The sequence below is a fragment of the Hesperophylax consimilis genome, chromosome 6 (genome assembly GCF_061612785.1).
Source record: "Hesperophylax consimilis isolate HC1 chromosome 6, BYU_Hcon_1.0, whole genome shotgun sequence".
Taxonomy (NCBI): Eukaryota; Metazoa; Arthropoda; class Insecta; order Trichoptera; family Limnephilidae; genus Hesperophylax; species Hesperophylax consimilis.
The window spans coordinates 32705481-32719510 of NC_142841.1; the positions used below are offsets into that span (position 1 = coordinate 32705481).

Genomic DNA, 14030 nt, shown 5'->3' on the forward strand with positions numbered 1-14030 from the left:
TATAAATCAAGTGAGATGTATTTTAGTCATCAATTTAATAAAGAGTACAAACTTATAAAGTAAAACAAATAAACACAAATAAGTGAGAATAAATTGTAGATGGCTTAGCAGACAAAACACAAAAACTAAATTACATGATTTTGAAGACATTTTCACAATCATTTTAGGCAAGTTTTACATACCAATTTACAAAAAAGAGACAAAATGGTGCAAATAATAAATGTAAAAAATAATTATTGTAAATAAAAGGGGACCTGCCCGTGGTGTTGTCATCCAGCAGGTTTCTGGGAAACTTTAGAAATTAAAATATTTAAACAATCTACATTATATGTACATACATTGAGGCAGGTATACATATATTATGTAATATAGCACTAGCTGCATGGAAAAAAATCATTATTGGGATCAAGTACAGTGTGGTTGATAAGAAATTTGGATGACAGGGTTGAGTATCTGAATAGGTACACAGTTAATTTCAAAGTACAATGTAATTTCGGTTGTGTGTCTGTCCCACGTAACTCTGGTTCAATGAACTATAGAACTCGGACTTGCTCAGAATTCAAGTGTAATTTTCTAATTTGGAAATGTTTGTATGTTAAAATACCTACCTACCAGCTATAATATAATTATTTTAATTGCCCTTTTCAAAATTGGAACTGATTTGTCGAGAATTCAGACTATCCTGTGATTTTTCACAGGTCTGCGCTAGTTTACATAATAAAACAGAGATATTTAATTTAACAAAGGAACTTAATTAAAAAAATATATTAAAAAAAACATTACTATAGCAATAAATAAATCTTAATACCATGACTTAGTGTTCTTAGGTTTTAGATTGTTTGACCAAAAGTATAAAATCGTGGCTGAACCACGCAACTGAGAATTATATTTGATAAAATAGCTAATAGCTAAAATTTATATTTTGAATTAAACGTATTTCTGGTAATGTTGATTGTATTTGAGCCCATTTGAAGCGTCCATTCACCGCAATGTCAGTAAATCTAATTCTAGAATTGATTGTGCTAGCTACAACACATTTTTACATCTATTTAAATAGTATTTCTATATAATATATTAATATATTTGAGTCCCTACTACGTAATTATTATTTTTCCTAATAAAGGAGATTAGTAGTATTTTTTATTATAAATAAATGGTAATGAAACACTCTGTTTTAATCACTATATTAATTATGTATATCAACATGTTCGGAACCATCGGTTCCTTCTTCAGGATACTATATCAAAATCATCAGTTCCTTCATCGGGAAACTAAATCAGAAGCATTGGTTCCTTCATTGGAATACAACATCGGAACCATCGGTTTCTTCATCAAGATGCTTCGAAACCATTGGTTCCTTCATCAAGATGCTTCGGATATAACATCGGAGCCGCTGGTTCCGAAAGATGTTAATATATTACATCATTAAAACCCGTGGTTAAAACAAAGTTTTTCATTACCATTTAATTAATAATGGTGCTACAAAGTAATTTTACAATATTATTGAAGATTTTTTTATTTTCTACTCGTAAAGTGTTAGGATATAATTATTACTACACATGTAAGAATAGAAACACTGAAAACCAACTTAATCAACTAGGAATAAAATGATGTTTCCAATTACAAGATTTGTATGGCAGTGATAATCAAAAGAATATTCACATTTGTATTTTAATAAAGGCATTTTGATGAAATGATATACATACATATTATTTTATTCCATAAGAAGACACAAAAATAGACAATTATGTACTTAATAAAATATGTTTACGTAATATTAGGATGATGCATTAAAATTACTAGAACATTGAGAATGCACTAACCTTGTTTATTATTTTTCATGTAACCAAATTAAACATCTATGAATTTTCTATCATTGATAAAAAAAAAATTTATCCAACTGATGCATGCCTATTATCTAAATAAATGGAGTACAATGCCATCAGTGGTTTAAATCCAAGATATTGTATCTCCATCAAACATTATTTCAATATAAAGAAGTAAAAAAAAAAAATGAATCTCCGAAAAATTGAAAAATGTAAATATGTATATTATTTTTGGAATGGTGTAAGTTAGAATTGCAATATTTTACACAAATTTGGGTTCTCCTTACTAGAGTCTAGCTCATTATTCATTTTCACATACAAAAGTGGAGATACAATATTAGGGCTCTAAGCCATTGATGTAATACCTATGATAATGAGAGAATCTAGTCTTTTCCTCCAGAATATAATATATTTTACAAATTTGTAATTTTTTTTATATAAAACAGTTGTTTATCCTCACCTAAAATTAATCTCTTACATTTAAATAGATTCTATAATCTTAATAGATATTGTTTCCTTTCCTATTGAATATTGAATATATTACCTATATCCTACAATATTAGAATCGACAATCTGATATTGCATTATATTAAGTTTGGTCTGATACAAGTCCTATAATTTAAAGGCGGCAATCTGATGCTACATTATTTTTTCAGCAGACCAAAAAACCTTTCACTCAGAATCACATAATGTAATGCTTGTTGTATACAGTACATTTCTTTCTAGCTAATTTGAAGGATTTTTTGTCAATATTGTGGATTTATGTTGATATTTTTTTCCAGAATGCCGTATTTGAGTGACATTTACTCATTGCTGCCTTTGATTCCGAAATTGTGTCAGATTGCCAGTTATGATTCTAATTTATTATTATTTAAATTTGTTTCGCGATTGGTCGATATTACAGATCGCCATATTTGTTCGGAATTCTGATAGAGATATTTAGTGTTTGAAATCCTCAATGTTGCCGCATTCATAACTAATTTTTTCTCAAAAATGTCAGATTGCTGCCTTTAAAACTATAAGACTCATTAATAAGAAACTAATAGTACAGAGTAATGAATTTCCAATAATTTACGAACATTAACAAAAACAATAATGTAAACTTTAAATGTAAAAACGTAATATTATAAAATGATGATAGTGCATGGCAAATAAGTGATAAGTAGACTCAGAGAGAGGTTGTAGATGATATCATCATTCTAGTATCTTCTGTATTTTTCATACAAGACGTGTGAGAAGGAAGATTTTTCACTGACGACATATGTATAACATCTCTCCGGGACTACCATATTATGGCATGTGAATATGAACTAATGGATCTTGAAAATTACAAAAATGTAAACATAAAAAAAACTAATAAGTGAATAATAAAAAAAAATTTATGCATTATCTAACTTTGAGTTACGCAATTTTGATTTTTTGTGGTATCATAACAATCACAAAAATATGTAAGAAGTTTATTGTAAAATTTGCTGGACCAACTAGTCGAACACATTTATTGGTTTATATTTTATGTATTCATTTTATGAAAAAAAATAATTATGTGGCAATAAAGGCTTTTTTAAATACAGAGGTAACATACTCTACATTCTATGTTTGTTCTATAATGTCAAATAGAAAGATTTTCATAGAATTCTTGAAAGTACGAAAATTAATGTTATATTGAGCAAGATTTTTCATCATTATTAAACTTCGTTTACATATTATTATGTAGGTACTTTTTTGTGAATCATATTGACAATATGGTTAACAATTTTGGATACTTAGATACAATACAGTTTAAGCTCAGCGTAGCATTTACGTCAATGAAAATGATGATCCGGAAATAAAACCACAATTTTAATAAACAATGGTTCAGAGGCATGGTTTGTGGTAATTTTACAATTGAGGCCGTAAATCTATTGTACTATTTTTAGTTGATTAAAATTAATTATCTTGTGCGGAAATTAGATTATAGTTGGAATACCCAATTGTGTAATAACACTGGGAATATGCAAAATTAAAAAGCATGGATCATCTTTACGTTAGATTTTATCTATTAGTATCTTGATCAAAAAAAATCATTTCGATTTGTTAAAGAATGAGGAAGACCTATTTAAACAATTGTAAAGTACGGAATATTGGTCACACAAATAAGTGATTAATAACACAATGAGTTGCTTTAGTAAAACAATGAGTTGCTTTAGTAAAACAATGAGTTGTTTTAGTAAAACAATGAGTTGTATTAGTAAAACAATGAGTTGCTTTAGTAAAACAATGAGTTGCTTTAGTAAAACAACTCATTGTTTTAGTAAAACAATGAGGAGTTTACTCTGAAGGAATTTTGTGATGCAATGTCGTATTTTCAACAATACATTGTAGTGATTTTACACTGCCTTGTGTTTCAGTAACAATTTTGCATCTCAACCTTGTGTTTACAACAATAAATTATAGTGTTTTTACACTATCTTATGTAATAGTAACAAAATGAAACGATTTTGTGACACAATGTTGTGTTTTAGTAACGAAGTGATTTGGTCAGACAAACGCATAAATCACTTTTTATAAACACATTATGGTGTTTTAGTAACAAAATTAAGTGATTTTGAAGACAACAAAGTTTTTTAGAAATAAAGTGATTTGGTCACACAAACAAGTCAAAATGTTTTAGTAACATAATATGAATTTGGTCAAACAATTGAGTGATTTATTAACACAATAGTTTGTATCAGTAATAGAACAGTAATTTGGTCGCACAATTAAGTGATTTGAAACACAAGTTGGGTAAAGTGGTTTAATCACACAATTAAGTGATTTAAAACACAAGTTGGGTAAAGTGGTTTAATCACGCAATTAAGTGATTTGAAACACAAGTTGGGTAAAGTGGTTTAATCACACAATTAAGTGATTTGAAACACAAGTTGGGTAAAGTGGTTTAATCACACAATTAAGTAATTTGAAAGACAAGTTAGGTAAAGTGGTTTAATCACCCAATTATTAAGAAGTATAAACCAGGTGAGTTGTTTTAATAACAGGATGATGAGATTTTAAGATGGTGAAATGTTTCAGCAAATATTATTATAAACAAAGCAGTGATGAATAATAAATATGGGGTCAGTTTAGTCATTGGCGGGAGGATCCATGGCACAAACAAGGGCCTTCATGACGGCTGCGGCGACCAGTGAAGCGTACGGCTGCCATTCCTTACCTCTGCTTCCGTCTTGGTAATCTGATATTCCTGAGAACGGGGACAAAATTAACAAATGAATAAACATAAATTTCTCTGAGTGCGAAAAGGAAGTGTTGCCATAAACATTAAATAGCTGAAAATTTTAAAAATTAGCTTATTTTCACTTATATACCTCCTTCTTCCTTCAAACATTGTACAGTTTCATATATAATTAATTGATACTTCAAAGGTATTTTACACTACACTCCGATGTTTGTATGACAGTTACCTTTCAAATATGCATGCATGGAAAACTGGTCTATACTTTGTGTAAATAAAAATAATACATTCACAAATTAATTATGTAATTACATGGTAAGTAACATAAAGTATAAACGTAGGTACAACAAAACGAGTCTCCAGGGTGATATTTTAAAATAATATAAAAAATTATTATAATTTAATGCGGGGTAACTTCGAACAGTGTCCAGTGGTCAACTTACACCAGATACCGTAACATAAAATTATTAAGTCTGAATGCGGGGTTACTTTGATCAAAGCCCAGCAGTTCAAATTACTCTAGATACTGTAAAACGATACAGAAAAGTCTGTGGGGTAACTTCGATCTCAGTTAAGTAGTTCAACTTACGATGGATGCACATGAAAATACATTATGCCTGGTGCAGGGTAACTTTGAACAAAGTTCGATGGTTCGACTTACCCCAGATACTGTGCGTATGCCTCAATGCGGAGTGACTTTTTTATTTTAGTGGTTGAACTTACCCCTTATGCATACGAAGGAATCTCTGCAGTTGCCGATGACGCTGTCCAGTACAGGGTGCAGCGGGGCAGCTAGCGCCAGGGCGCTGCAGTGGGTGGCCAGAGCTGCCCTCGCCGCCGCGGAGACAGTTCCAACCCCAACTACGGGGCCAAGTTGGACCCTGCCGCCACATTCACTGCAAGAAATTATTGCATTAGCGAAAGAAAAAACGGTACATTTTAAATGATTATGGAATAAATTTACAACAATCCGATTTTGATTTCAGAAAAAATATGTGTGCGAAAGGATTAATGGAAAAGTAAAAATAAGTTCAAATGAAAACCATTGGTTCTTGCCGTGCTTTTCAAATACCGAATCATATTTTATGATCTTTTGTTCAGCAAAAGTCTTTTAAAATTCTTTTATTTAAATTATTGTACAACAGATTAACATAACATTCTTAACATTTGGGAAGATAGGTAAACATACAAATTTGAAGGTTATTTAAAGAGTAATCAAATATATCCTACTGTTTTAGAAAAATCATTAAACAGCACCATTCTTCTTGTCACACTATGCTGTGCTAGAACATCTGTTCTGCTGTGTGGTATATTGAACAAGTAGTTGAGACGACTACACCTGAAGTTTTCCGGCACATATAAGTTATTGCATTCCAAAAATCATTCTTTTTAACAGAGTTTATGCATTTGATGTCTGGTTTCTAGGCAAAATCCATTAATTGCCTTAAGTATGTCAGTATGGAGCATGAACCTCGGATAAGTTCCACGTGTTCGCATATAGAATATATACCTGAGGATTCTTTTTAAATTTATTCCAGTATATTGATGTGTTTAGTTTGGTGCTAGTCCATATACCAATAGCATACTCTAGCATGCTTAGTATAGTGCCAGGAGTTTGTAGCAAGCTGGAATGAGCTGTGATATGTGGTCTGAGAATTACTACTTACAAGATATGTTACAAAGGGCAACTTTGCACACTTAACAATTTTTTTTATGGGACTCATCCACTTCTTTCTTTCGCACATAAAAATTTACCCGAATTTAAAAAAGCGCGGTAGTTTTAGGATAAATAAAAAATACAATAAAGAATGTTGACTGCTTGTATAGTAGGTAAGGATGATTAGTATTTGGATAAGAAGTCATTATAACTCACCTGATGTTATTATTATGTGTTGGCGTTGGATGGGCGACTTCAATCATTCCTTGTTCACCGAGCGACATGTACAGTTTGTCTGTTTCAGTGTCAGGAATTTCAATACTCAATGATTTGGCTCCTGTTAAAGAATAAAAGCGATGCATTATATCAATGGTTTTCAATCTTTTTGAGTTCGGCAGTTACTATTACTTAAATTTTCATGGGGATCTTCTTCCAACCAGAATCATTCCAAGAATTTTTGCTGTTGTTTTTTCAGTTCTTCTATTTTGTTTACCATTATACTGCTTCATTAACAGAAAAGCATAAATCTAGCAAAATAAATTTGTCCTACAACTAGAATACTATTTTTATCACCTATGGTTGTAAAATTAAAACCTGGAAATACAGTTGATTCCGCTTAATTGGTACGCCGGTTTATCGGGACAGCCGGTTATTTGGGCCAAAACCCAAGGAACAGAAATCAAATAAATATACTAATATTAATTTACTTAGGTTATATGTGACACCATTTCATTTATTTGGGACAAATTCTGTTCAAAGTCGAATCAAAACGTGTCTTACTTAAGAAGGGCAGATGTGCGGTATGCGGTGCAGGTGAGGGGCGGGGACGCGCCGAGCTACGTGAGTTTTGAGTTTATTCAGCAGTAATTCGGTAGACTTCGCCCACGCAGGCTATTCACTGTCCACCGACATTCGTCTACATATAGTTGTTCAGTTCACAGTACGTCGCCACACGTGTTTGAAGTCATTTAGTATGTAATTGTTTTTTTTTTTCTAAATATTTATTTTTACCAATCTGTGATTACTTTATTTTTTAACTTCATAATATGTACCTATAGCTAGTACATCATTATTTTTCTATAATTAATATTTTTTTCAAAAATTTTATAAAGTTAAAACACATTGGAGAGAACTCGGATAAATGTAATTATGTATACTGATTTGGGACAAAATTTTTGGGACCCGATATGTCCCAATTAAGTGGAACCGACTGTAATAATTTAAATTAGGAAAACTTGCATTATATTAAGCCCGCATACCCAATTTCTACAGATTTAAAACAAGTTTCTCGTTAACTATTTAAGTTGTTAAGTTCCAAAAAATATAAATGTTATTTTTGACGATAATATCTATACATTTGTTACACCTAAACGTTAATTATATGAAATTCCCTCGATAGAAAAAAATTGCAAAGTAAGCTCCGAAAATTATTAAATGAAAAAATTCACAGTGTTTCTTTAAATGAAACATAAGCATTTGTCGAGATATTTTTGCTCTATTTCAAAAGAGTCATGTATTATTAAATATTTACACCATTTTCGCTTAATTATTATCGTTTTTAATACTAACGCGCTCCCTCTAACATTCGTATTTATATATCTCCCTTCCAAACCATCTTCGAATTCTTACTACGGGGCCTGAGCAATATCAAATATGACTCTATAAAAATAAAGATTCATACAATGTTGTAATATTTCCTATGGAAGACTTGGGCTTAAGATTATAATTTATGATCAAGTGACTCACCTTCTTCAATATATTTGAGCCAAGGAGCTTCAGGCTGTGAATACAATGTTTTAGATAATTCCAGAAGGCCCGAGTCCTTTGGCTTGTAGGGCCGTGTCTCAAAGTCATACCCGCCCATTGTGTTGGGCAGGGCCTTTTCACAGTACACGTACACGTATCTGCAATAAAAGAAATTATTATACTATATTCCAGTCCCAATGAAAGCTCGTACGTACATCATCGACGATAGTCTCCTTCTTTCTCATACGTCTAGTATGAAAATGACAGAAGATATTACAACCTCTCGCCGAGACTAGTATACAACTAAGTTATAATCTTTTGATGTTAGTAACTGATTTCAGAATTGATGGTCTGATGACCATTAATAAAAAAAAGGCAAAGGTGAAGGTTCGGACTTTGATTAGATTTCGTCTTATATCCACTAAGTCTTCTACCTTCCACTTTTATTCTCAATTCCTTTCATTGCCCACCCGCTCCAAACAATCAACGCTTTCCATTCTTAATTTTGTTCATTAGGGTTATATCAGTATTGCAGTATTTTGGATTTATTTAACCTTCCAGCGGGCGCGTTGAGAAATTTTCCTTGAGCGGGCGCTTGTCGTAAATTTTACGTCATCGAGTTTTCTCCACGTGAGTGGTGTTTTCTTTATATAAATGTTAGTAAATTTCTTTAAGATTATAAAAAATCATAATAGGCAGTACTTAAAATTTTTTTTTTACTTTTTAAAAAAAAAATGAAGCAACACTCTAAACATGTTAATATTTCAATACAAAATGTTTTATCGACCTATTTAGTCAGAATCAATATTCTCATCCTTACAATTGTTACAAACCACCTCAACTGAAGAATGGTTCTTGCATGTAAAGGACTAGCAACGGCAACATTTCATTGATGCTGAGGATCTTTTCTTATCCAGTGCACATAACCGACAAACACCGCGTTTTTGAAGGCTTCTATTTTCTTCTTCTGTTATCGGTTCAACTTCCCAACCGTAATTCACTTTGAGAAAAGCACTTCTATCTTGCGGTAAATGTTTGACATTTGATTTGATTTGATTTGACTATAGCATAGCTCAAAGCTCGATGCTTACCACTAAGTGGTAAGAGTGGGGGAAGCGATAAGGCGTGTATGTCGTAAATTTTACAACAGCGCGCCCGCTGGAAGGTCAATCCATAGGATGGTTCAACATGGAATTTCACCATTAATATATATTTTTTTTTGGTGTTTCATAAAAATTTAAATAATTACAGTTTTTTGTTTTCTACAGCCACCATACTAGGCACATGCCCGTATTATGGTAGCCATATTTCTTTAGATTACAATGTTAAGATGTTAGGATATACAGAAATAAGAGAAAAAAAAAAAGATATAAAAATAAGAAGAAAACATATGAATATAATGGAATAAAAGAGCAGTTAATTTAATTTAATGACACGAGACATTCTTTGCAATAGTTCCTTCCCTTTACCAATAGCCAATTCTGAATATTTTTTTATATAAAGATGTTCAGTTTACGATTTTCTGGTACCTATATTAAGTGAATTGAATATTTTGGGAGCAATATAGGAAAATTGTCGCTGGGCAAATGCTGTTTTTGTTGGAGGAATTACACATTTTAGGTGTGACAAGTAACGTGTATGAATATTTTGTTGTGTTTTTTTGATGATATTTTTTTTCCATATGTATATGTATAAGAATAGTCTTATTGTATAATTGACGAATATCTAGGATTATTAAATTGGATCCCATCTCCCACAAGCAAAACTCCAAAGTAGGTACACAAACTCATCCACTTTCTACAAATACCCTTAAAAAGTACCGGTATCGGTTCTCCCGATTCTCTTGAATAAATGTACCAAGTAGACTTACTCATCCACCTTCTCCAAGTACGCTTCCGTCGGTGGCCTTATCAGTCCTCCCGAACAAACTTCTCAAATACATAAACTCATCCACTTTCTACAAGTGCCCTTAAGATATATCAGTCCTCCCATACCTGCGTACTGGCAATAAGCTGTATCTCCAAAAAGTCATTTTGTTACTGTCCTCGCAAACAAAGAGCAGTAACAATTTGAAATTTGGTGAAAACTTAGATTGACCCTTCATTAAAAAAAAATATGTTTAAAAATATATGTATAAAAATATCATATTTTGAAATTCTTGATGTACTTGGTTTTTTCTTTTAAACATTTAAAATAAATTCTCAATCATACCTATCACCCAATTTAAATTGTTACTACTATTGGTTTGCGAGGAAAATAACAAAAGGTCAAAAAAAAATTTAGGACATTCTCAAAATTAGCTTTGTGGAGGTACATCACATAGACATTTCACGCGGCGCGCACGTGGAATGGATAGCTGCCGATATGTGAGTCCAATATGCTGTATTTCAAATGTCCTGTCTCCTGCACGGCAACGGCGTTGTAATGGCAAAACAGTATATTTGTGGGATTGTCCAGGCAGAATGCTGTATTTTAAATTAGTGTTCTTCCATTACAGAAGTGTTCATTTTTACAATTACAGCATTGTACCATTGTCAATTCCTTGGAAAATAACCACAATAAACAAATAAAAGTAAGTTTATATGATGTAACTCGATAAATGGAATTGATTGAGCGCTGTAATCTAGAACGCTGTATCTGTAGATACGGCATATTCTCTTTTGCATAAATATACTAAGTGTACAAACTCGTCCACTTTTTCCAAGTATGTGTCCATTAATGTCTTTATCATGTCTCAAATATACAAAGTCATCCACTTCCTCCAAGTAAATTAGATTAAAAGATTAGTAGATTTGGAAACATACTTATTGCTAGGATCAGGGGTGGACACGACGACGTCTCCCAGTCGGACGTGGCGACTGTAGTCTGTGTAATGCGGCACTCCTCCTGCCACCCCCACGAGGAGGACATGGTCAATCTAAAATAATAATATAACATTCAAAATTTGACAAGCAAAAACCAAAATTGCACAACATCAATGTCAAAATATACGCAACCAACGTGATAAAATAATTCTAAGGTTACAAAAATAACCGGTTCTTGATAAAAGGAAAGAATATTTAGGATCTTTTAAAAAATTTATTAACAAAGCCTAATAATGATTAAACATTCTTTGTTAAATAACTTAAACATTGTTAAAAAAATTGTTAAAATGATTTAGATTTTTTTTTATTTTTATTAGTTATTAAAATGAATTGTCAAATCGTTGTCAATGTTTTTAATTATTTTTATTGCTGTGGATGTATCTTTACATTGGTTACTACTAGAGGTGGGCTTTTCAGTTTTAATCTTCAAAAAAACCAAAACCGTTTTTGTTTCTCAAAATAAACGGTTAGGTACTTGAAACTGTTTTAAAATAAAGCTTTATGTTTTAAATGCACTAATAACGAGTCCGGGGGTAAATTGCTCTAACTTCGGGAGGTGATTCTTCACGATAAATCAAGAAAAAAAATTTTTAGAAAAAAATTGTTTGTATGGAAAAAAATGCTTCTATGGAAAAATATTTTTATACAGGAAAAAATAATGATTACCTTCTGGAAGGTTCCCAGCAGTCTGGTGGTTGTGTTCCCTGCTGCAGTCATAGCTTCCCTGGTGTGGCCCAGAGAGGGCAGCTTGGTGCTGACGACTCTATGGGCTCCAATGTTCCCCAGGGTGTACACGTTCGACTCGCCTGTTAAAGACACCAACATATTATTAAACTAATAATTCAAATAGGCAAGACGGAATATTTATTCAAAATTGTTTTTTTTTCAAGTATTATTTATAATTCATTATGTTCTAATGTTGACATTATAAATTAATTTTTAAAGTACCTACACAAGCACCATATCGGAGAAGCGAACATTCATTATGATTATGATATTATTTAAAATGAATGTGCATGTATGACAATTACTAAATACAAGTGCAGTCACAAAAAACGTAATACGAAAACCATTACCATTTGATTTGAAAAAATGATGAAATTCATGATATCCAGTGATATATTTAGGTGAAACATGATCACTAAACTAAAACCATTTCAAGTCTGAAAGGCGGTACCAGTGCTATATTGAGATATTCAGTTGGAATACACGGTTGTTTATTTATTTTCGGGAAATGCAGCCAAAATAAAACCAACTATGGATTTCCTCCTTGTGACTGAACCTCTAATAAGAATAATAAATATTAAAATTTATAAGAAAACTACCCGAAGGGTACCCAGCGTTGCTCGACTTTTCTCTACTTGAAATATCCATGAATTATGTATTTAAACCTTCCGGAAGAAGTTCTCTAAATGATAGTGAAAACCCTATCAAATTCCGTTGCATAGTTTAGAAGAACTACACGCACAAACAGACAGACGCGGATAGTGACTTTGTGTTACTATTTAGAGATACCAATGTATTGCCACAATGTCGGAACACGTGTTCCTCAAAAAAATTTTCGAATTTCGTTTCATTATACATATATTATATCAGGTAATATCGCAGGTAAATGAACACGAGTTATATTATATTATTACGAATCTACCAAAAGTTAATCAGAAAACGGCCTGTAATCCCGTTTTAGTTCATTATGATCTGGGATGTTCCCGAACGTTCCAGACTATTCCCGAACATTTCAGAATGTTCCGGGACGTTCTGGAATGTTCTCGAATGTTCTGGACAGTTCTAGAAATTCCTAGAGAGCGAAACTTCCAGCCCTTATATCTTCAAAAGCACGCCCGTAAAAACGGGAACCTTCTTCATGGATGAGGGATAGAGAGCTACCACACCATATAACTGCCTCAATCGTACCGGGATTCGTTTCTGAGTTTTAGTGGCAGGCATATTCTACACTTACTTTTATAAAATATATTGATTATATTAAAAAAAAATAGCCCTTGAAAGTAAGCAATTCATTTATTTTATGGAGCTTATTCTGGTATAATTGAGGGTGTCATATTACGACAAGAAATCATATTATAATAAACGTAAGACAGGATATAACATTAATTCATTAAGTTCAAAACAAAATTATATAAAACTACAACAGCAAAGTTTGTAAGAACTGCATGAATAGGTATTTCGTTTTACTAAATTTCACATTTTTTCCGTCACTTGAGCCTAACTTCACTTAATAAAATAATATCACTACCATAATTAACTTTATTGAAATATTTAAAGAAAGATTATGTTTGCCAAACAATGTACATGTTTATATGTTTATAAAACTATTAGCACACACGAAGATGTGAGCTAACTTAAGATTAATAAATAAATAAATAAATTAGCTAAATTATTTAAAATTTAGTGCGATAATAAGAAGGAAGATATAAGATTTTCCAAACTAATTAATTTAAAATTACATTAAGTGCATTTTCTAAAAATATATCTGGAAAATTGTGAATATTTCGCTAAATGTGAAATAATATATTTATCAAGCTTATTGTGTTATTTATTCTTAATATAATTTACCTAGCGTTCATAATTGCGCAACGACATACCTTCATATAAAATAAGTAGCATTTCAAAACTCATTACTTTTACGGACATAGTTCTATTTTAAACCAATATATTAAATTCGCTAATATTGGTGGTATAGGTGCAATGTGTTCACGCCTGATGTACAA

General features: G+C 31.7%; 1 protein-coding gene across 2 annotated transcripts in view; it reads right to left on the bottom strand.

The window, feature by feature from the left end:
• The window catches only part of LOC149423225 (uncharacterized), a 147878-nt gene continuing 133848 nt past the window's right edge, over positions 1-14030 (bottom strand). For both annotated transcript variants that reach the window (XM_089632586.1, XM_089632585.1), the window contains 6 exons: positions 11968-12107; positions 11242-11354; positions 8438-8595; positions 6908-7028; positions 5758-5930; positions 1-5043 (listed from right to left, as the gene is read on the bottom strand). In XM_089632586.1, coding sequence (XP_089488712.1) covers positions 4925-5043; positions 5758-5930; positions 6908-7028; positions 8438-8595; positions 11242-11354; positions 11968-12107 — 824 coding nt within the window. In that variant the 3' untranslated portion in view covers positions 1-4924. The remainder of the gene's footprint in view (positions 5044-5757; positions 5931-6907; positions 7029-8437; positions 8596-11241; positions 11355-11967; positions 12108-14030) is intronic.